A 25,819-nucleotide genomic window follows, 5' to 3' on the forward strand; every position below is an offset into this window, starting at 1 on the left:
CTGCAGGAATGTCCACCACAGGTGTTGACCATGAACTAAATGTGCATTTTACTACTATAAGCAGCCTACAATTTTGTTTTTGTCTGACATCTGTGTGTTTGTGTGCACTGGTAAACCGAACAATCCATTTTAATACAATAATTAAGTTAATGTAACTCAAACTTTGAAAAAAAGTTATATATATATATATATATATATATATATATATTTTTTTTTTTTTTTTTTTTTTTTTTTGTGGTCAACTGCACATTTTAGAGTGGCCTTTTCTTGTGACTAGTCCAAAGCACATTTATGCAATAATGATGCTGAGTGAAAGGGTGGCTGATATGACCCTTTTAAACACAGTGCAACACAATGCATGAATAAAATGGTTTCCAAATTCATAAATGCACACTTGTCCAATGAAAGGGTTTGGCTGGTCTCATATGTACAAGGATTCCACTTTCAGAATGCGCAATAAATTGTTTGCATGTGCAATATTATCAGCACTATAAGCTGCAACAATTCAGGCTCAGTGCAGGTTTTGAAAGCTGTCTTATTTGGATATTTTTCTTGTATTTTTTTTTTCTTATTATATGTTGTTTTTCTTCTGATTCTGAAAGAGGCCTAAAATTATTCCTTCTTTCTTTTTGCTTTGTCATTTTTAGCTTCTTGCAGTAGAGATTGATACACCAGAGAGATTCAGCGCCACAGCAGACATCGTCATTCACCTCCTGGATACCAACGACAACGCCCCCAAGTTCTCTTCAGATTACTACATCGCCAGAATTCCAGAAAATTCACCTGGTGGCTCCAATGTTGTGTCAGTGACAGTGAGTGTGTGCTCAGCCTGTCTGTAAATACACGCCATCACCAATGTGCACGGTGCTGAGTTAAACAGGGATGCTGATTTTAGCAAAATGCTCAAAAGAGCCTTTAATTCCCCAAATGTCTATGTTTGAGGGAGCTGGGATAATATGTGAAAACATGTAGATAAAAGCTGGAGGAGGTAAGCTGCCAGATGGCTATCACTTTCATTTTGTTGTGTAACACCAAATTCCAAGATTTATTTATTTATTTATTTGTTTGTAATGCTGTGCAGCACATGCAGCTGCAGCATAAAAAACTATGTCCAGAAATAAAATGCAATGTTTTGACTCTTCTGAATGTTGAAATCTGTTTAGATCAAAACATTTTCAGTACTTCTTCAGTAGGTAGATGGACATGTGGACCAATTACTACTGGTTCCTTTGCCCTTGTCAGTTCATCCTACCTGCGGCGGCTCAAAGCACCAGTAAGGCTCACTAAATAAATCCTGCCCCTGCGTTAATGCCACATGAGCTCGTAGCTTTGATCTCAGGCAATTTCAATCAGATAAAAGGCCAGCTAAGATAAAAGGCCAGCTAACAGTGACCTTGGATGCATGGAGACAGCGGACGGACCTTTCTGCAGAGACAGACAGATTAGTTAATGCCATCATGGTGCTTGTATGAAATCAAAGCTGAGTCTATTTATATCAACCCCTGCAAAATCACTCAGCAGAGCATCCACAAACATGCAGAGTACACGCAAGAAATGTGCACTTTTTTGCAGACCTGACTGAATTCATGCACGTGCAATCAAACTGTTTAGGTTTTTTTCTGTCTGTGTGCAGGCGACAGACCCAGATTCAGGTTCTTGGGGTGATGTGAAGTACTCTATCTATGGTTCAGGGGCTGATCTGTAAGTATATGAATGGAGATGTGCTTTGGCAGAGCATTAACAAAATAACTGGACTTTTTCTGCAGAACTTTTCAATCTTTATCACTACCTTTGCTGAGGCAGTTATGTTAGGGGTTTATCTTTTAGGTTGCTAGACACAAAAATTTGTTTCAATAATTTAAGGGGGGAAAAAACATATCCAATGCATGTGGTGAAAGGTGAATCAATTTTGGGGTGGATCAGAATACATTTGAACATTGTGAGAGAGAACATTTTTCAGCATTTTAGGCAATTTCTCGAATGACGATGTGTGGCTGTGGTGGACATAACTAACCTAAACATTAGCTTTGATAACCACAAACGTGCAAACTGATAAGTTAAAGGTAGTATTTTGCTGGGCTGTGACTGTTGGTGACAAATTGTGAAGAGCATTCATGAGGGATTTTCCAAAATGTCTTGAAACATTCATAAGAGTTCTCAATTTCCTTGCCTGACTCACAGGTCCTCACTGTTGTGCCGCTGGGATGTTGAACATGTTCAAAAAAATTTGTGACAGATTTTCTCTCAGTCATCACGGGCATCTCGAACCTGTCTCAAACCCTTCTCACTTTAGTTTCCATGAGTCAGAAAAATGCGCGAAATGTGAGAGAACATTGTACTGGTGGGGGCCTATGAAACTAAATTGTGACTGATTGGAGACAAAAACAAGAACCTGACAAGACAGGCGAGAACTGCCCTAGGACCCCTGGGAGCGCAACAAAATTGCGAATACAGTTCAGTGTGACTCCAAGTAAAAATTGTCGCTAATTCGCATATTTTCTCACAAATTTGTGTCCCCACCTCATTGCCAACAGACGCAGTCCAGTGAGATACTACCTGAATTGTGATAACGCTAATCCGGTAAACCATTTAAACTTCTACAGACAACTGCTAACTTTATTATACAAGTTTAACTTTGGCTTCTTTTTTCTTTTTTCTTTTTTGGCTCTCAAATCCTGAGGAACAGACTGAAAGATACCAAATTTTAAAATGTTTGTAGAATAAACATGGTGATTCCCAAAAAGGTTCAGAATGTCAACATCAGATAATGATCAAAATGTCAGTAATCAAATGAACAAAAGAAATTAAACCAGGTTACAGTTTAATCACAGCACTGAAATCATAAAGTTAAATAATTTTAAGAAAAAACATGGAAAATAATTTTAATGTGACAAATGTATTGACCTCAACCCTAGTGACATACCCTCCGTTGAGGAGGCAGGGGTAGGAGACAGCCAAATCTGATGCCATCACCTTTGCAGAAGTCACAGAGGTAGTCAAAAAAAATCCCTCGGTGGCAAGTCATCAGGGCAGAAAGATTCATCCTGAGATGCTGAAGTCTCCAGATGTGGTTGGACTGTCAGCACCTATAAATCTGAGACCATGATCCTCTCTTGGAAAAGGGTGAATTGTCCCCTCTGGGTCAGAGGAGGAGTTTAAGTATCTCAGGGTCTTATTCATGAGTAAGTAAGAGTGTGAGATCAATAGATGGACTGGGGAGGTATCTGATGTTTTGCAGATGCAGTACCAAACTGAAGTAGCGAAGAAGGAGCTGAGCCAGAAGGCGAGACTCTGAATTTACTACTCAATTTACGCTCCTGTCCTCACCTGTGGTCATGAATTTTGGGTAATGACCGAAAGAACAAGGTTGTGGATACAATGCAGAAATGAGATTCCTCCGTTGGGTATCTGGGCTTACACGCCTTAAGAATCTTTGCTATCTGGTAGGGACTCTGAGTAGAGCCCCTCCTTTTTTGCATCAAAAGGATTCAGCTGAGGTGGTTCAGGCATCTGGTGAGGATGCCCCCTGGTCATCTCCCTAGGGAACTCTTCCAGGCATGTCCAACTGGGAGGAGGCACGGGGGAAAATCCAGGAAATGCTGGAGGGGTTATTTTTCCCAGCTGCCTTGGGAACACCTTGGGATCCTCCGGGAAGAGTTGCAGGACTTAGCCAACCCACCCGGAAACTGAACATTCTTTGAATGTTCATTGAACGTTTGCAAACATGGCATGAACATCATATGAACAAAGAATGAGGACAGGTAATGCTTGCATGCAAACATTCAATGAATATTATACAAACGTTCACAAATGTGAACAGTTGAACCAGAACATTAAATGAACATTTGTATAATGTTTGAATGCTAACATTACCTGTCCTCATTCTTTGTTCATATGATGTTCGTGCAATGTTCCTGCTCAATATATCTACAATTTTTTTGTGATTTTTCCTGTTGAGAACTAAAAATGACAAAACAAACTTTATAAATGTTTTAAAAATTCAACAGGTTTTATTCAAATAACTTGCAATGTATTCATGGAATTCACATATGAAATCAATAATGCAGAAACTTTTGAAATCACTTACAGATTTAATGATGGAATTCATCTTTCCAGAATTAAACAACATGTTCAAAAATTAAAAAAAGCACATAAAATGAAAAATTTTCAATTTTACAAAAGATTTCTTACATGGCATACCACCGATACTACTCCAAAAGATGTTCAGACAAAAGAATAAATCTTTGAGAAATAATAATAAAACCTAAAAAACATTCATCTATTGATCTACAACCAACTACACATTTTAGGAGCAAAAATAAATTCAGCTTACATCTACATACAGTTAATAATACTTTATATTTAAGAGCAAAACTGTGGACAGTTTTAAAACAAGCATTACTCTCAAATTCCCTGAGAAAATTCCTATGAAAAAATATTATTATAAAGTTTTTAATCACAGATTTGAAGACTCAGTATGACAGTCAGATACGACAATGCAACTTGCTGAACACACATTTTTAAGAGCGAAACTGAACAGTTTCACACAAACATTACAATCAATAAATTTCCTGAGGAAATTCACATGACAAAACACTAAATTTTTATCACATAGAAGTATGACAGTCAGATATGACAATATAATTGAACACAATTTTTAAAGCAAAATTGAACAGTTTTAACAAACATTACAATAAAATTTCCTGAGGAAATTCATGATAAAAAAAATATACAAAAATAATAAAAAATTATTCATTTAAATTAATGTTTGATCACCAGAGAAAAAGTTTCTCCGGAAGTAAAATAAAATTTAATCAAAAATATTCCATGTACAAGGCAAATTAAATGCTGCTGCTAATCTGCTCATAAGCTTTGATATTATGAAATCTAAACAATGCTAAAATACCCTCAGCCGTATGAGGATTGTCTTCATAATCCAGTATCCCAGTGCAAAGTGTACACACACACACATTATATATATATATATATATATATATATATATATATATATATATATATATATATATATATATATATATATATATATATATATATATATATATATGTGTGTGTGTGTGTGTGTGCCCTTTATTGTGTTATCTGTGTATCTCTAATATATTCGCTTCTGTATGTTTATATTGGTGTTGTAGGATAAACACAATGACATTTTAATGGCATCCAAAGGAGATAACTTCCACATTTTTCAGAAGCTCATGCATGTGCACATGCATGAGCTTCTGAAAAATGTGGAAGTTACCATCGACTGCAGGATGTGTGTGCACACTAATGTCTGCGAGATGTCTTGTTTTATCAGGTTGTGAAAACAGCTTTTCCGTTTTCGAAGTGTTTTTCAGTAGCTTTTACATAATATATGATAGACATGTTAGATTTACATGGAAATTAATCTGTTTTGTAGCGGATTCTGCCATGTTGCATTAGCAGCCAGAGAGAGACCAGACGTCACGGTGCCTCTCTACTGTGACTGGGTGCCCCCCCCCCCCCCCCCCAAAAAAAAAGACAGATTTGCAAGATTGTTAGTTTCTCAAACCTGTAATCTGGGTCAGGAAGAAGTTCAGGATGGTCTCGTCTATACTTATCCTGCTTGGATAGGACACCTTCGGATTATGGCACAATTGTAGAAATGATGATTGTGATATTTATTGCAGCCTCCATAACAACTAAATTTCTGCCAAAGATAAACGGGAGCTGTAGCGTACAAGCAACCCCTGACAATGCTTGTTACCGTATTCTTCCCTTGTTCCATTCCAGGGGTGTATGCAGTCAAGGCATTGATTAGGGCATTCCTCTGGTACCTGGTTCACTTGTCCTCACCATCAAGTCTGTCATTAGCACTCTTGAGCTGCAAGTTGAACATTTCCATTGTTAGTCATATATACTTTCCTGTTCAGATACTGTATAATTTGAGCGGCATGGTCATAACTGGTATTCAACTTAACTCCTTATTGGACAGGCGCTATATTTTTAACAAGCTGTTTATTTGCTTGCAGAATTTTTCTCAGGTTAGTTATCAGTGAGGTATACCACACAGGTGAAAGCAGATCAGACAAAAATGATTAATCCTCTGTACCCAACGCTATTTGTGTAAAGGGCCTTTCACACCGCATGCTTTGGAAGTGTCAGAGGCATCACAAATCGGTCTAAAAACCATTATTTTCAATGAAACACGTAACTTTTTACAGGCGTTAGAAGTGTCGCGTCAAAAGCTGAGCTAAACAGATGCTTCTATCAGGAGTGTGCGCATTCCTGCTTGTCAACAGAATGATGTTCAAAGTTCAACCCAATCCAACTTTTGGCGCTCTGAACTGTGACAAAGCTTCACACTGTCCAATAGAAACGTGTTGGGTCCAAACATGGAAGACTCGTGGAAGAAACCACTGATCTCTACAAAACAAACGTGTCACAGGACTGCTCATTTATACAGAGCAGTTTTCTGAAGAAAAATCCTTGCAAATCTTTAACCCAAAAATTAATTTGATTGTGAAATCAAATTGCTATATTAAAGCTTTTTCTTGGTTCATCGACACATATGCAACATGGCGATCATTCAGCTTTCCTCTGGGAAAAAAAATAAATAAATAAAAAATAAAAATCAGAGTGAAAATCTCCGCCCCCTGCTGCATACATCGTGTCAGGGCGTATGGAGGCGTTGACACAACATGACTGACGACACATTGGGAGTTGTTGCCTGACGCGTATAAAGCATGCAATGTGAAAGGCCCTTTAGTTACTAGTTTCCATAAATACAGCATGTTTATAATACACTGTGTAAAAAAAAAAAAAAAAAAGGCAAAACTTTATTGAAGTGAAGAGGATCTAACAAACAGAAAACACATTAACTCACTTCTTTGAGTGACTTTACTGGAAGCCCCATTACTTCCAGGCACTGCTTGTAATTGGTTCAAGCACACACTTCTGGTTTAGCTGGCCAACCTTCGGATAATCGTGTCAGCAGCGTCCACATTGTTCTCTCTCCTGGTATGTCTGGGAACCGACACTTTCAGGGATGGTCCAAGGATGTAGTGCATCAACTTTGTCATTCAGCTGTTCGATACTGTGAATGATGTCATTCTGCTTCTCCTGGAACACAAAATGTATATAGATCCACATGTTACAACCTTAATACAGAAGTTCCCACTTTTTTATTAAATCCTATGCTTCACAAATGATTAAGCCAATGCTGTTGACCTTTCATCATGAGCACGGACAAATCTGTGAATGAACTGAGTGATGAAAGTGAGCTATGGAAAACAAAACTTGAAAGATCTTGAAAAGGCGGGGTCTGGTGGTTGTCCCCCAGAAAAATGTGAAATCTCAAATGCATTCTGGTGCTTACTCAGGTCTATTCCAAAAGAATCTCAAAAAATTAATTTTTTTGTTGGCACAGGTCAGTTTTTCCACCCCAGATAAGGTGGTAAACCTCAGTAGTACACCATAGAAGTCCTTCTGTTTCAAGTGTATGGTACCATAGACAGTATGCACACACTATGCAAATGAAACATTATGCAAGGGACACAGAATTTTTTATATAAGAAATTCTGAAACTTTATATCAGCAATAAATAAATATGTTTATTGAGTAAAAGGGCCTGTAAATTATTTCTTTAAGGAAGGAAAGTTAGCATATACAACTTCATTACTGACAGATTTTACTCTATTTTCAAATTATATCCCAAATAGAACAGAGTATTTCTTCCCAGAAATGTTTGAATATTTTGCTTGCTGAACATGAATTTTAGAATCTACTGGCACAAGACACTATACAATCTTATTTAACCATTATAGTACAAACCTCGGGATAATCGGGCTGATGTGAATCAACTGCAGGCACACACTCAACCCACTGATCAGATGGAGGATTCACTGATTCAACAACTCTTATGGCAGCCGGCATGGTTGCTGTTGGTGGGGAAACAAGCAATAATCCAAAAATATTATCACAAGCTTATCTTCATAAAGTCTCTTTCTGGGCACTGACATTACTTAAATTTCAAATGCGTCAACACCTAATAAAAGAGAGTATATATTTTAGTCACGTTTTAGTCAAAATATTAATTAGGCCTGCGCCTCTCTGTGGCTAACGTTAGCTCTGTGCTAGTCAAAAATGTGTTGGTTTGGTTCCCATTAATCCATGGCTGGCATAATCAAGCTTCAAGCAAGTTTTGTTATTTCTGGCTAAAACGAATTTGTGCTCACATCAGGTTCCGTTACCTTCTTTTGATAGTCACAGCGTCAATATCACGGCACAAAGGCCCAGCCATTTGAAGTTAGCTGCTACCTGATGGTAGCTATGTGGTTTCCCCACTCGACGACACACCCGCCGAGGATCAAACTCTGGTTATTGGCGACTCTGTTTTGAGAAATGTGAAGTTAGCGACACCAGCAACCATTGTCAATTGTCTTCCGGGGGCCAGAGCAGGCGACATCGAAGGACATTTGAAATTGCTGGCTAAGGCTAAGCGTAAATTTGGTAAGATTGTAATTCACGTCGGCAGTAATGACACTCGGTTACGCCAATCGGAGGTCACTAAAATTAACATTAAATCGGTGTGTAACTTTGCAAAAACAATGTCGGACTCTGTTGTTTTCTCTGGGCCCCTCCCCAATCAGACCGGGAGTGACATGTTTAGCCGCATGTTCTCCTTGAATTGCTGGCTGTCTGAGTGGTGTCCAAAAAATGAGGTGGGCTTCATTGATAATTGGCAAAGCTTCTGGGGAAAACCTGGTCTTGTTAGGAGAGACGGCATCCATCCCACTTTAGAGGGAGCAACTCTCATTTCTAGAAATCTGGCCAATTTTTTGGGATCCTCCAAACTGTGACTGTCTAGCGTTGGGACCAGGAGGCAGAGCTGTGGTCTTATACACCTCTCTGCAGCTTCTCTCCCCCTGCCATCCCCTTATTACCCCATCCCCGTAGAGACGGTGCCTGCTCCCAGACCACCAATAACTAGCAAAAATCTATTTAAGCATAAAAATTCAAAAAGAAAAAATAATATAGCACCTTCAATTGCACCACAGACTAAAACAGTTAAATGTGGTCTATTAAACATTAGGTCTCTTTCTTCTAAGTCCCTGTTGGTAAATGATATAATAATTGATCAACGTATTGATTTATTCTGCCTAACAGAAACTTGGTTACAGCAGGATGAATATGTTAGTTTAAATGAGTCAACACCCCCGAGTCACACTAACTGTCAGAATGCTCGTAGCACGGGCCGAGGCGGAGGATTAGCAGCAATCTTCCATTCCAGCTTATTAATTAATCAAAAACCTAGACAGAGCTTTAATTCATTTGAAAGCTTGTCGCTTAGTCTTGTCCATCCAAATTGGAAGTCCCAAAAACCAGTTTTATTTGTTATTATCTATCGTCCACCTGGTCGTTACTGTGAGTTTCTCTGTGAATTTTCAGACCTTTTGTCTGACTTAGTGCTTAGCTCAGATAAGATAATTATAGTGGGCGATTTTAACATCCACACAGATGCTGAGAATGACAGCCTCAACACTGCATTTAATCTATTATTAGACTCTATCGGCTTTGCTCAAAAAGTAAATGAGTCCACCCACCACTTTAATCATATTTTAGATCTTGTTCTGACTTATGGTATGGAAATAGAAGACTTAACAGTATTCCCTGAAAACTCCCTTCTGTCTGATCATTTTTTAATAACATTTACATTTACCCTGATGGACTACCCTGCAGTGGGGAATAAGTTTCATTACACTAGAAGTCTTTCAGAAAGCGCTGTAACTAGGTTTAAGGATATGATTCCTTCTTTATGTTCTCTAATGTCATATACCAACACAGAGCAGAGTAGCTACCTAAACTCTGTAAGGGAGCTAGAGTATCTCGTCAATAGTTTTACATCCTCATTGAAGACAACTTTGGATGCTGTAGCTCCTCTGAAAAAGAGAGCTTTAAATCAGAAGTGTCTGACTCCATGGTATAACTCACAAACTCGTAGCTTAAAGCAGATAACCCGTAAGTTGGAGAGGAAATGGCGTCTCACTAATTTAGAAGATCTTCACTTAGCCTGGAAAAAGAGTTTGTTGCTCTATAAGAAAGCCCTCCGTGAAGCTAGGACATCTTTCTACTCATCACTAATTGAAGAAAATAAGAACAACCCCAGGTTTCTTTTCAGCACTGTAGCCAGGCTGACAAAGAGTCAGAGCTCTATTGAGCTGAGTATTCCATTAACTTTAACTAGTGATGACTTCATGACTTTCTTTGCTAACAAAATTTTGACTATTAGAGAAAAAATTACTCATAACCATCCCAAAGATGTATCGTTATCTTGGCTGCTTTCAGTGATGCCGGTATTTGGTTAGACTCTTTCTCTCCGATTGTTCTGTCTGAGTTATTTTCATTAGTTACTTCATCCAAACCATCAACATGCTTATTAGACCCCATTCCTGCCAGGCTGCTCAAGGAAGTCCTACCATTATTTAATGCTTCAATCTTAAATATGATCAATCTATCTTTGTTAGTTGGTTATGTACCACAGGCCTTTAAGGTGGCAGTAATTAAACCATTACTTAAAAAGCCATCACTTGACCCAGCTATCTTAGCTAATTATAGGCCAATCTCCAACCTTCCTTTCTCTCAAAGATTCTTGAGAGGGTAGTTGTAAAACAGCTAACTGATCACCTGCAGAGGAATGGTCTATTTGAAGAGTTTCAGTCAGGTTTTAGAATTCATCATAGTACAGAAACAGCATTAGTGAAGGTTACAAATGATCTTCTTATGGCTTCGGACAGTGGACTTATCTCTGTGCTTGTTCTGTTGGACCTCAGTGCTGCTTTTGATACTGTTGACCATAAAATTTTATTACAGAGATTAGAGCATGTCATAGGTATTAAAGGCACTGCGCTGCGGTGGTTTGAATCATATTTGTCTAATAGATTACAGTTTGTTCATGTAAATGGGGAATCTTCTTCACAGACTAAAGTTAATTATGGAGTTCCACAAGGTTCTGTGCTAGGACCAATTTATTCACTTTATACATGCTTCCCTTGGGCAGTATTATTAGACGGTATTGCTTAAATTTTCATTGTTACGCAGATGATACCCAGCTTTATCTATCCATGAAGCCAGAGGATACACACCAATTAGCTAAACTGCAGGATTGTCTTACAGACATAAAGACATGGATGACCTCTAATTTCCTGCTTTTAAACTCAGATAAAACTGAAGTTATTGTACTTGGCCCCACAAATCTTAGAAGCATGGTGTCTAAACAGATCGTTACTCTGGATGGCATTTCCCTGATCTCTGGTAATACTGTGAGAAATCTTGGAGTTATTTTTGATCAGGATATGTCATTCAAAGCGCATATTAAACAAATATGTAGGACTGCCTTTTTTCATTTACGCAATATCTCTAAAATCAGAAAGGTCTTGTCTCAGAGTGATGCTGAAAAACTAATTCATGCATTTATTTCCTCTAGGCTGGACTATTGTAATTCATTATTATCAGGTTGTCCTAAAAGTTCCCTAAAAAGCCTTCAGTTGGTTCAGAATGCTGCAGCTAGAGTACTGACGGGGACTAGCAGGAGAGAGCATATCTCACCCGTGTTGGCCTCTCTTCATTGGCTTCCTGTTAATTCTAGAATAGAATTTAAAATTCTTCTTCTTACTTATAAGGTTTTGAATAATCAGGTCCCATCTTATCTTAGGGACCTCGTAGTACCATATTACCCCATTAGAGCGCTTCGCTCTCAGACTGCGGGCTTACTTGTAGTTCCTAGGGTTTGTAAGAGTAGAATGGGAGGCAGAGCCTTCAGCTTTCAGGCTCCTCTCCTGTGGAACCAGCTCCCAATTCAGATCAGGGAGACAGATACCCTCTCTACTTTTAAGATTAGGCTTAAAACTTTCCTTTTCGCTAAGGCTTATAGTTAGGGCTGGATCGGGTGACCCTGGACCATCCCTTGGTTATGTTGCTTTAGACGTAGACTGTGGGGGGGTTCCCATGATGCACTGTTTCTTTCTTTTTTTGCTCCGTATGCATCACTCTGCATTTAATCATTAGTGATCGATCTCTGCCTCCCTTCTTGGCATGTCTTTCTCCTGGTTCTTTCCCTCAGCCCCAACCAGTCTCAGCAGAAGACTGCCCCTCCCTGAGCCTGGTTCTGCTGGAGGTTTCTTCCTGTTAAAAGGGAGTTTTTCCTTCCCACTGTGGCCAAGTGCTTGCTCATAGGGGGTCGTTTTGACCGTTGGGGTTTTTCATGGTTATTGTATGGCCTTGCCTTGCAATATGGAGCGCCTTGGGGCAACTGTTTGTTGTGATTTGGCGCTATATAAGAAAGAAGTTGATTGATTGAAGTTGATAGTTCTTTGTGAGGAATCCACAGTCGACGAGCGTCCAGCGTTAGTCTCCTCTTCTGCTCTCAGTGGTCTTTTAATCACAGTATAGAGACTGAACAAGCAAATTAACTTGTGGAACTTCTTCTTCTTCTTCTAATAGATTCCGGCAGGCTATACGCTGGCGTAGCATAATGCTGCCCCCCACAGGTAATAGTTAAATACTTTATCTCATGTTAGACTCTCAAATAGAGGTTGGTGGAATGGAGGAACTTAATTACAGCTTTGTCCACTAAATGCAAGTAACTGCTCTCAGAAAAAATTGACCTAAAAGAAAACTCAGTCAATCCACAGTCTGACAAATCTTTAAACAATTTCTGCCTATCACTAGAATACATAGGACAGCACATTAAAACATGATGAACACTTTCCAACTGACCACACTGACACAACCCATCTGGATGTTTTCCAATCACTTTTAAATATGCTGCCAACCCACAATGCCCCAGTCTCAATCTAATCAATTTGACTTGATCCTTACGACAGGATGAGGAGAGGAGTCTCTTATTTTTAATCGAAGGCTGACACATAAAGTGCCGCCCTACCGACTCACTCTCCCACTGCTTTTGCCACTTCTGATCACTCAACTCTTTAAAAATACTATAACAATCAACCTTTCCCAAAGGGATATTAGCATTAACTTTATTTTTCAGAAGGGACTCTTTGGCCAATGAATCTGCGATCTCATTACCTAAAATGCCAGAGTGCCCAGGAATCCAAGTGAAGGTTACACAACAGCCAGCTGACTCAATGCGATGGAGGCAAGACAGAATCTCTAGCACGAGGTCAGGACGAGCTCCTCCCGAGGCTCCGCCCATCAATGCTTGCAATGCAGCTGCAGAATCAGAATAAATATGACACTCAGAAGGTCTGTTACTTTGTACCCACTCTAACGCCCACCATATGGCTGACAGTTCCGTCGAACATACAGAAGAGCAATTAGTAACACGGGTTCTCTGCCTTATCTGATTATTCATAACATAAACCCCAAAGCCTGCCCTACCAGAGCTTGGATCCCTAGACCCATCTGTAAAAATGTGGCACATACTAACTGTATTCTGAGATATAAATCGATTTACTAAATTGCTGGCTACAGTCTTATTCAGCCCCAGAAGGTCCAACTCAACATCTGGTACAGGCAAAACCCAAAAAGGAATAGGAGACCACACTGGCCCTATCACCTTATTTCCCTGGACAGCCCTTTTAGCGACCTGCCGGACATCAAAAAGGAAATTAGATTTATCCTTCTTTTTAGTAAATTAATAACTCTCTTCCAATAAACACTTCGCGGATGAGTTATGCGCAAGTCCTGACAGCCTGGCCCAGTACTAAAGACCCAACTTCTCTCTCCTAATACTCAAAGGGGTCTCTCCCATTTCGACTAACAGTGCTGGGATAGGAGTAGTTCTGAAGGCACCTCTACAGATTCTTAGGGCTTTTGCTTGGATCCTATCAAGCTTGAGAAGTCTGGATTTAACCGCAGCACCAGAAACAAAACAACCATAATCCAGTGATGACCTTATCATTGCTCTATAAATCATGTGCAACATTGACCTTTCTGCCCCCCAATCACTACCAGCCAGACTACGAAGTACATTATTAATCTTTTCATATTTCACAACAGTTTTTTCTATATGTGTACACCACGTTAGTTTTTCATCCATCCACATACCTAAAAATTTAAAAACTTTCACCCTCTCTAAAGGACAGCCATACATGATAAGGGTTATGTCTGGGATTTTCTTTTTAAGTCCAAAAATCATATAACTACGTTTTGATATAGAAATCTTAAAGCCCCATTTATTTGCCCACCGCACTATTTGGTTTAAGGCAATTTGAGTTTGTTTCATTAAAAACGCAATGTTTCTACCCCTCCTCCAGATAACTTGTGGAACACAAACTTCTACAGAATGGAGTTGAGTCTTCTTCTTCTGCTCTGTTAAACAGCGGGTTTTAACCCAACTCGGTGCACTACTGCCGCCAACTGGTGCGTGAGCAGCACTGCAAGCAACTGTGAAGCAGCAAGCATATTGTTAACAAAATAATTTAATAGTAAATAGATCTGTGTACACAAACTACTTTAAATAAAATGAATTCATTTGAATTGTATCCTCTGATAATGTTGGTCAAACATGTTTTAAAATAAAGCACTATAGTGTTTCAGGCGTTCTGACCCAATTATTACAGTAGTTTTGTGAGACAGCATTTCTCTGAGCTGATAAACCTGCTCTGGCTTTACCTTTAACCACGAAGGAACCAAACACTTATGCTAGAAATTTGTTAACTTAATTGGCAATACTTGAATGTATAATGTGATTACAGGAAATTATACACAATGATCACTGATGCTTTTTTATTTATTTTATTTTTTTTACCAGAATGAGTATGTTGCATTTTACATACAGAAATGATTGTATCCAGGTCTTACAATTATATTGTGTACAATGTACATGTTTTACCCTGGATAATTATAATATCATGCCTCACTGCAAACATGAATTAAGCAGCTGATATTAAAGGAATCAGAAAGCAAGAAATATGTTGTAACAATTATGTGGTAACAATTTCCACCAAACACTGTTCGACTGTGACATGAAGTCATCCTCAAATGAGTCCTGAGCAAAACACTAAACCCTGGACAAATGTTCATTCTGGAAATGTGAAATCTAGTTGATTTCTGCCACTGTAACGTGTGTGACTGCTATATTCATCTCATGTTCAAACATGTTTGTTTAAACAAACATGTTTGAACTGCAAGTTGTGAAGTGACCAGTAAAAAATATTATTTGTCTGTGGCAATGCTTCCTGCTCATGCATGTTGAAAACATTATTTTGTAAATCAGTTTTTAATAACTTTAATGTATTTTTCCTTATTTCCAAAAATGCTGAAGATAGCCTTTTTTAAAATTTGGCAAAATGTATGTAACTCAGGTCTGTGGGACGTCTGGATAATAAGATACCATTGCAATCTGTTTCCATAAAAAACATATTTTGGTAGCTGACAATCACAGTCTGTAGTGATGTAAATTATTTTGCAAAAATTAATATTCCAATTAACAGAGTGCATGTTTATGCAAGTTGCACCAAGACATGTTTCGGAGTTAGCTCTGTCAGTTTATTACAGTAATCTTGAAATTATACAGTATATTCAGTAGGCATGAATAAATCATAAATTGACAAATTTGGTTACCATGGTAGAGTGCTTAAATTATTTCCTGTTGTTCATTCTACCTATGTTTGCACACATAATTTAAATGGAGTCCAACATTAACTTTCTGTATGCCGTAAATGATATTTAATGTTTTCCTATAATGTGAAATTTTACACACACACACACATATATATATATATAGAGAGAGAGAGAGAGAGAGAGAGAGAGAGAGAGAGAGAGAGAGAGAGAGAGAGAGAGAGAGAGAGAGAGAGAGAGAGAGAGAGGCAAGCTTTACACATACAACATGAACATTATGTGAATGTTGAACATTAAGCATACATTCTATGAATATTTGATTGATTTTTTGCAAATGTTTCCTTACATGTTTGTCTAATGTTTGCTTCCATGCAAACATTAGACAAACATCACAAACATTATATGAATGTTCGCAAACTTGCTGAACAGTAAATGAACATTATATAAACGTTCAGTTGATGTTTGCAAATTTTTGCCTCCATGCAAACATTAGACAAACATCACAAACATTACATGAACGTTCACAAACTTGCTGAACAGTAAACAAACATTCTATGAACATTTGTTTGATGTTTGCAAATGTTTGCTTCCGTTTGGGAAGGATAGGGAAGTGGTGGACAAACTCCTTGGTCTGCTGTCACCATGACATGAACCTGGATAAGTGGTAAAAAAAAAAAAAAAATGAAGGAATGAATGAATAAATGGATTTACTCTGGTTTGACCTCCTCCTGTTATGTGGGCCGCCTTGAAGAGGAGGTACTGCTGGCCCACCCACCACCAGAGGGCGCCCTGCTTGGAGTGCGGGCTCCAAGCACGAGAGGGCACCAGACCCAGAAGAAGTGACAGCTGTCACTCATCACACCACCTACATAAGCCGGACGGCAACTCCACCTCCCCGCCGAGAAATCAACTACCGAAGAGGTAATTTTCTCTGCTGACTCAAATCGTTGAGTAATAATCTGAACTTCTTTTGCAGCCGTTATCCTGTGGTGTCTGCCCTATCTGTGAGATTGGCGTTTGGTGTGATCAGCGACGGCTTCGCTTCACACTCCAATCAGATAAGTGGTAACAGGAGCTGCTAGTGTGTTCCTACTTGGAGGTGGAGGTTCTCCCTCCTAACTGTGTACAGACTGTGGGATTACTGAGTGTGCGAATTCACACTCATCCATCCTGTCTTTGTTTCTGCCAGCAGTACCAGGGTCGACAGCCGAAGACAGAGGCCACCTGGGGACTCGGGACTTGGCGGCTCCGGTGTTCTTCAGGTCATTGGTGGTGGAAGCCGTGTGGGACGCGGCTCATCTCTCGTCGGGGGTCTTCTATCTTCGAGCCTGCCCACACGTCACCTGGTGTTAATTGTCTATTTATATTTTGTGTGAATTTAGTTGTGTGTTGTCACAACATTAAATTGTTACTTATTGGCTTATTCATTGTCCGTTCCTTTGCACCCCCTGTTGTGGGTCCGTGCTACAACACCTTCCCAACAGGATTTCTCAGCCATTCGTCATGGATTCTGAGGGGCGTCAACCCGAGCTTGAACGGCCAATGGAAGAGCCAGGAGCGCAGGCTTCAGTGGGAGGCGTGTTGAGTGAGCTGCAGCAGATCTTAACCGCCTTCACGGCTCGGCTGGATTTGGTGACCAAGCAGAATGTTCTCCTTAACCGGAGGGTGGAGGCTCTCACCGCCAGGGTGGAAGCGCGCGATCAGGGCGCTGCTGGCAGCCACTTCCTCTTGCTGGTCCTGGGCCCGTAACAGACGTTCCACTGGTCATTCAACGACCCCCCCCCCCCCCCACCGTCCCCTGAAGCATACATAAGCCCTCCGGAGCCGTACAGAGGCTGTGTTGAGACGTGCGCAGACTTCCTCATGCAGTGTTCACTCGTCTTTTCACAGCGTCCTGTCATGTACGAGTCAGACGCCAGCCGGGTGGCTTATGTTATTAATCTGCTTCGAGGAGAGGCACGCGCCTGGGCTACGGCGCTTTGGGAGCAGAATTCACGGCTCCTAACGTCTTATGCTGGTTTGGACTGCCCCAAACGGTCAAACTACAACGCCCGTCCTTAGAAACTGGGCAAAGGGTGGGCCATAACACGCACGCGGGGAAACCATGCAAATCTGCACGAATCCCAGTAACGATCCTTTGTGGGGATCTAACCCTTCACGCCCAGCACTGGTAGACACGGGGTCGGAAGGGAATCTGCTGGATAGCAGATGGGCAAAGGAAGTAGGGCTCCCCCTGGTGGCTCTGCCGTCACCATTGCAGGTGCGAGCACTAGATGGCACCCTGCTTCCGTTAATCACACATCAGACACAGCCTGTGACCTTGGTTGTGTCTGGAAATCACAGGGAGGAGATCGTGTTCCATGTAACACCTTCTACCTCCCGAGTGATTTTGGGATTTCCATGGATGGTGAAGCACAATCCCCGGATAGATTGGCCGTCCGGGGTTGTGACGCAGTGGAGCGAAACCTGCCACCGGGAGTGTTTAGGATCATCGGTTCCTCCCGGCATGACGGCTAATGAGGAGGTTAAAGTCCCCCCCAATCTATCGGCGGTGCCAAAGGAGTACCACGATCTCGCTGACGTCTTCAGCAAAGATCTGGCGCTCACTCTTCCCCCGCACTGACCGTACGATTGTGCCATCGATTTGGTCCCGGGTGCTGAGTACCCGTCCAGTAGGTTGTACAACCTCTCATGTCCGGAACGCGAATCGATGGAGACCTACATCCGGGACTCTTTAGCTGCCGGGCTGATCCGGAACTCCACCTCCCCGATGGGTGCTGGTTTCTTTTTTGTGGGCAAAAAGGACAGCGGACTCCGTCCATGCATTGATTACAGAGGGCTGAACGAGATCACGGTTCGCAACCGATACCCGTTACCTCTGTTGGATTCAGTGTTCACGCCCCTGCATGGAGCCCAAATTTTCACGAAGTTGGATCTTAGAAACGCGTACCACCTGGTTCGGATCCAGAAGGGAGACGAATGGAAGACGGCATTTAACACCCCGTTAGGTCACTTTGAGTACCTGGTCATGCCGTTCGGCCTCACTAATGCCCCCGCGACGTTCCAAGCTTTGGTAAATGATGTCTTGCGGGACTTCCTGCATCGGTTCGTCTTCGTATATCTGGACGATATACTCATATTTTTCCCCGGACCCTGAGACCCATGTCCAGCATGTACGTCAGGTCCTACAGCGGTTGTTGGAGAACCGGCTGTTTGTGAAGGGCGAGAAGTGCGAGTTCCACCGCACTCTTTGTCCTTCCTGGGGTTCATAATCTCCTCCAACTTCCGTCGCCCCTGATCCGGCCGAAGGTTGCGGCGGTGAGAGATTGGCCCCAACCAACAAGCCGCAGGAAACTGCAGCAGTTCCTTGGCTTTGCAAATTTCTACAGGAGGTTCATTAAAGGCTACAGTCAGGTAGTTAGCCCCCTGACCTCCACCAAGGTCCCCTTCACCTGGTCGGATCGGTGCAAAGCCGCGTTCAAGGAGTTGAAACGCCGGTTCTCGACTGCACCAGTTCTGGTGCAGCCTGATCCTGATCGCCAGTACATAGTGGAAGTGGACGCCTCTGACTCAGGGATAGGAGCCGTGCTGTCCCAGAGCGTGGAGGCTGATAAAGTTCTCCATCCTTGTGCCTATTTTTCCCGCAGGTTGACCCCAGCTGAACGGAACTATGACGTCAGCAATCAGGAGCTCCTCGCGGTGAAGGAGGCTCTTGAAGAGTGGAGACACCTGCTGGAGGGGGCATCGTTGCCTTTCACGGTTTTCACGGACCATCGGAACCTGGAGTACATCCGGACCGCCAAGCGGCTGAAACCCCAGGCAAGCCCGCTGGTCTCTGTTCTTCGGGCGCTTTGATTTCCGGATCACATACCGCCCCGGGACCAAAAACCAAAAATCGGATGCGTTGTCCCGGGTGCACGAAGAAGAAGCCAAGGCGGGGCTGTCGAACCCCACCGAGACCATCATCCCCGAGTCCACTGTCGTGGCCTCCCTCACCTGGGACGTGGAGAAGACCGTCCGGGAGGCCCTGGCAAGGAGCCCGGACCCGGGGACCGGCCCCAAGAACAGAATGTACGTCCCACCAGAGGCCAGAGCTGCCGTATTGGACTTCTGTCACGGATCCAAGCTCTCCTGTCATCCCGGAGTGCGTAGGACCGTGGCAGTGGTCCAGCAGCGCTTCTGGTGGGCGTCCCTGGAAACCGACATTCGGGACTACGTCCAGGCCTGTACCATCTGCGCCAGGGGCAAGGCAGACCATCGAAGGACCTCAGGACTCCTCCAACCCCTGCCGGTGCCTCACCGCCCCTGGTCTCACATCGGCCTGGACTTCATCACGGGCCTCCCGCCGTCCCAGGGCAACACCATCATTCTCACGATAGTGGACCGGTTCTCCAAGGCGGCCCACTTCGTGGCCCTCCCGAAGCTCCCGACGGCCCAGGAGACGGCAGACCTCCTGGTCTACCACGTCATGCGGCTGCATGGGATACCATCGGACATCGTATCAGACCGTGGTCCCCAGTTCTCTTCGCAAGTTTGGAGGAGTTTCTGTAAGGAGCTGGGGGCCACCGTGAGCCTCTCGTCCGGGTACCACCCCCAGACAAACAGCCAGGCAGAGTGGGCTAACCAGGAGTTGGAGCAGGCCCTTCGCTGCATCACCTCCGCGTGCCTGGCGGCCTGGAGTCACCATCTGGCCTGGATCGAGTATGCCCATAACAGCCAAGTCTCGTCTGCTACCGGCCTCTCCCCTTTTGAGGCATGTTTGGGGTACCAGCCCCCATTGTTCCCGCTGGTGGAGGGAGAGGTTGGTGTGCCCTCGGTCCAGGCCCACCTCAGGAGGTGCCGCCGGGTGTGGCAGACCGCCCGCTCTGCCCTGTTAAAGGCCCGGACGAGGGCCAAGACCCATGCGGACCGCCGGCGTTCCCCGGCCCCCACATACCAGCCCGGGCAGGAGGTGTGGCTTTCGACAAAGGACATCCCTCTCTGTGTGGACTCCCCTAAGTTGAAAGACAGATACATAGGACCATTCAAAATCCTCAAAATCATCAACCCGGCCGCAGTGAAGCTCCAACTCCCAGCTTCACTGCGGATCCACCCTGTGTTCCATGTGTCCCGCCTCAAGCCACACCACACCTCGCCCCTCTGTGCACCTGGACCTACGCCGCCTCCTGCCTGGCTCATTGACGGGGAGCCTGCTTGGACAGTCCTCAGGCTCCTGGACGTCTGTCATAAGGGCTGGGGGTTCCAATATCTGGTGGACTGGGAGGGGTATGGAACTGAAGAACGCTCCTGGGTGAAGAGGAGCTTCATCCTGGACCCGGCCCTCCTGGCCGATTTCTACAAAAGACACCCGGACAAGCCAGGGTCGGGCGCCAGGAGGCGCCCGTTGAGGGGGGGGGTCCTGTTATGTGGGCCGCTGAAGGGGAGGTACTGCTGGCCCACCACCACCAGAGGGCGCCCTGCTTGGAGTGCGGGCTCCAAGCACGAGAGGGCGCCAGACCCAGAAGAAGTGACAGCTGTCACTCATCACACCAGCTGTCACTCATCACACCACCTACATAAGCCGGACGGCAACTCCACCTCCCCGCCGAGAAATCAACTACCAAAGAGGTAATTTTCTCTGCTGACTGAAATCGTTGAGTAATAATCTGAACTTCTTTTACAGCCGTTATCCTGTGGTGTCTGCCCTATCTGTGAGATTGGTGTTTGGTGTGATCAGCGACGGCTTCGCTTCACACTCCAATCAGATAAGTGGTAACAGGAGCTGCTAGTGTGTTCCTACTTGGAGGTGGAGGTTCTCCCTCCTAACTGTGTACAGACTGTGGGATTACTGAGTGTGCAAATTCAATTATATTTTGTGTGAATTTAGTTGTGTGTTGTCACAACATTAAATTGTTACTTATTGGCTTATTCATTGTCCGTTCCTTTGCGCCCCCTGTTGTGGGTCCGTACTACGACACCTTCCCAACACCTCCATCTCCATCTCCTCAAGGTGATGCTTGTCCCATTTGCCTGGTGTTGCGATTTCACTTATTCAATTAATTTAAACAACAGGAACAAATATGTATAATTTTAGGATTCACAAACATTTTGGACCATTGGACTGCATCCGCATTTATATAGCGCTTTTCTATCTGCATCAGACGCTCAAAGTGCTTTACACATCAATGCCTCACATTCGCCCGATATGAGGCTGCTGCCATGCAAGGCGCCCACTACACACCGAGAGCAACTAGGGGATTAAGGACCTTGCCTTCCCCTAGTGATTTTCCATTCAGGCTGAGATTTGAAGTGAGGATCCTCTGGTCTCAAGCCCAGCGCTTTAACCACTAGACCATCACCTCCCTATTAAACATTATATTAAAAAAACAAGGTTAGCTGATAACAAATATGGCCAAAAAAGATACAACAGCCACGGTGTATAATGATCACATAATGAGGGTTCAATTAATGTACAAATAATGTTCATAATGGAGTGACTGGATAAAAATATCCACATGTATAAACAGACATCTAACGTGACTTTGCAGATCAATATGCCAACCCAGTTGTTTTTCATGTTCAGACTTTGTGCTTTTCATTTTATTTTAAGTCCCTCAGGGGATTTGCTGGTATTTTTTTCTCAATTTGATTTTTATTAGATTTCCTGGAGAGGTCTATAAATTCAGCCATGGCTGGTCTCCCTTGGAGATCTCAGTCAGTATGTCCACAGCTTTCCTTTCTGTTCACATTCTTACAGCTAAATAAATGGCCTAAAGGCTAAAAAAGTCATAACCGCTGGAACCAAATAAAAGACACACTGTCAGTGTGTGAAAGGACTATAAACAGAGCTTAGTCTTGTAAAGATAGCATATTTGTTTTGTACATTACAGTGAATACTGTGAACTCCATGGCCCCGAATTAAAAAACATGTGATGTCACATGGCATCCAACGGAGGGATTTCCATAATAAGCAGAGGAGAGAGATTTGGAGTTGTTTTAGCTTCGTGCATACTGTGTGCTTGTTTGGTCAAAACCATTTTGTAACTGTGTCACATCAGATTAGTCCAAAATGCCTCACTGAAATTTATGGGGGGGGGGAAAGCAATGTAGATACATTTCTCCGTTCTGTGTCTGAAAACAAAATTAAGCACCTGTTTGTTTGCTTGTTGTCAATTTTCTTTGCTTTATTACAAAATAATTCAGCATGCATAAACGCTGGTTCCTTATTTTCACTCCTTGATAATACATTAATGGGATTGGTGGAAGAAATAGTTCTGTGCTTGTTGTGTGTCCATGTCACAGTAGGGCAGTCACACTCAGTGATTTATTTTTGGTATTGTTATTTAGTTCACAGCAACGCTTAAGAAAAAGAATTTACATACCTGACTGAATCCTCTTTTTTATGGTTATCTTTCTTAAATATATGGCTAGTGGCTACACCTTGTTGGCATTGACAAGTTAACATAACAACCTAACATAATATTTTATTGTGTGATGAAAAGTTTGTACAAATAGTAGATAAAAGCACATATCAAAAGTTAAAATCCATAATAATAATTAAAACCATAGCAATACTAAATATACAATTAGTACATAAAACACACATCCAAAATTAAAATAATAATTATTAATACATACTTAAAAAACAACAACAACAAAAACAAGTTAGCTGCAGTCAGCTTCAGCTTAGCTAGTTAGCTTTTACCGTAGTTTTATTTCTGAGCCAGCTAAAAGCTATGAATAAATAATGTATTTTGTTAAAATGTGTTCACCAAGTATGCAGCTACAACCCCTGGCAAAAATTATGGAATCACCGGCCTCGGAGGATGTTCATTCAGTTGTTTAATTTTGTAGAAAAAAGCAGATCACAGACATGACACAAATGTCGTGGCAAATGTTCAAATGGCAACTTTCTGGCTTTAAGAAACACTATAAGAAATCAGGAAAAAAAATTGTGGCAGTCAGTAAGGGTTACTTTTTTAGACCAAGCAGAGGGGAAAAAATATGGAATCACTCAATTCTGAGGAAAAAATTATGGAATCATGAAAAACAAAAGAACGCTCCAACACATCACAAGTATTTTGTTGCACCACCTCTGGCTTTTATAACAGCTTGCAGTCTCTGAGGCATGGACTTAATGAGTGACAAACAGTACTCTTCATCAATCTGGCTCCAACTTTCTCTGATTGCTGTTGCCAGATCAGCTTTGCAGGTTGGAGCCTTGTCATGGACCATTTTCTTCAACTTCCACCAAAGATTTCCTATTGTTCATTCTACCTATGTTTGCACACATAATTTAAATGGAGTCCAACATTAACTTTCTGTATGCCGTAAATTATATTTAATGTTTTCCTATAATGTGAAATTTTACACACACACATATATATAGATATAGATATATATATAGATAGATATCTATATAGCTATAGAGAGAGAGAGAGAGAGAGAGGCAAGCTTTACACATACAACATGAACATTATGTGAATGTTGAACATTAAGCATACATTCTATGAACATTTGATTGATTTTTGCAAATGTTTCCTTACATGTTTGTCTAATGTTTGCTTCCATGCAAACATTAGACAAACATCACAAACATTATATGAATGTTCGCAAACTTGCTGAACAGTAAATGAACATTATATAAACGTTCAGTTGATGTTCGCAAATTTTCGCCTCCATGCAAATATTAGACAAACATCACAAACATTACATGAATGTTCACAAACTTGCTGAACAGTAAACAAACATTCTATGAACATTTGTTTGATGTTTGCTTCCGGGTGGGAAGGATAGGGAAGTGGTGGACAAACTCCTTGGTCTGCTGTCACCATGACCTGAACCTGGATAAGTGGTAAAAAAAAATGAAGGAATGAATGAATAAATGGATTTACTCTGATTTGACCTCCTCCATCTCCATCTCCTCAAGGTGATGCTTGTCCCATTTGCCTGGTGTTGCGATTTCACTTATTCAATTAATTTAAACACCAACAGGAACAAATATGTATAATTTTAGGATTCACAAACATTTTGGACCATTGGACTGCATCTGCATTTATATAGCGCTTTTCTATCTGCATCAGACGCTCAAAGTGCTTTACACATCAATGCCTCACATTCGCCCGATATGAGGCTGCTGCCATGCAAGGCGCCCACTACACACCGAGAGCAACTAGGGGATTAAGGACCTTGCCTTCCCCTTAGTGATTTTCCGTTCAGGCCATGACATTGACCCTATGTGTCTTTTTGCAAGGAATGTTTTCACAGTTTTTGCTCTATGGCAAGATGCATTATCATCTTGAAAAATGATTTCATCATCCCCAAACATCCTTTCAATTGATGGGATAAGAAAAGTGTCCAAAATATCAACGTAAACTTGTGCATTTATTGATGATGTAATGACAGCCATCTCCCCAGTATCTTTACCTGACATGCAGCCCCATATCATCAATGACTGTGGAAATTTACATGTTCTTTTCAGGCAGTCATCTTTATAAATCTCATTGGAACGGCACCAAACAAAAGTTCCAGCATCATCACCTTGCCCAATGCAGATTCGAGATTCATCACTGAATATGACTTTCATCCAGTCATCCACAGTCCATGATTGCTTTTCCTTAGCCCATTGTAACCTTGTTTTTTTTTCTGTTTAGGTGTTAATGATGGCTTTCGTTTAGCTTTTCTGTATGTAAATCCCATTTCCTTTAGGCGGTTTCTTACAGTTCGGTCACAGACGTTGACTCCAGTTTCCTCCCATTCATTCCTCATTTGTTTTGTTGTGCATTTTCGATTTTTGAGACATATTGCTTTAAGTTTTCTGTCTTGACACTTTGATGTCTTCCTTGGTCTACCAGTATGTTTGCCTTTAACAACCTTCCCATGTTGTTTGTATTTGGTCCAGAGTTTAGACACAGCTGACTGTGAACAACCAACATCTTTTGCAACATTGCCTGATGATTTACCCTCTTTTAAGAGTTTGATAATCCTCTCCTTTGTTTCAACTGACATCTCTCGTGTTGGAGCCATGATTCATGTCAGTCCACTTGGTGCAACAGCTCTCCAAGGTGTGATCACTCCTTTTTAGATGCAGACTAACAAGCAGATCTGATTTGATGCAGGTGTTAGTTTTAGGGATGAAAATTTACAGGGTGATTCCATAATTTATTCCTCAGAATTGAGTGAGTCCATATTTTTTTTCCCTCTGCTTGGTCTAAAAGGTAACCGTTACTGACTGCAACAATTTTTTCTGATTTCTTATAGTGTTTCTTAAAGCCAGAAA

At 41.9% G+C, this 25,819-nt stretch overlaps 1 protein-coding gene across 1 annotated transcript in view; it reads left to right on the forward strand.

Moving 5' to 3' along the window:
- cdhr1a (cadherin-related family member 1a) overlaps positions 1–25,819 on the forward strand; it is a 48,632-nt gene that overhangs the window by 18,688 nt on the left and 4,125 nt on the right. Inside the window, exons 12-13 of the mRNA XM_034184358.1 lie at positions 648–812; positions 1,634–1,701. Coding sequence (XP_034040249.1) covers positions 648–812; positions 1,634–1,701 — 233 coding nt within the window. The remainder of the gene's footprint in view (positions 1–647; positions 813–1,633; positions 1,702–25,819) is intronic.

Source organism: Thalassophryne amazonica, chromosome 13 (assembly GCF_902500255.1).
Source record: "Thalassophryne amazonica chromosome 13, fThaAma1.1, whole genome shotgun sequence".
NCBI lineage: Eukaryota > Metazoa > Chordata > Actinopteri > Batrachoidiformes > Batrachoididae > Thalassophryne > Thalassophryne amazonica.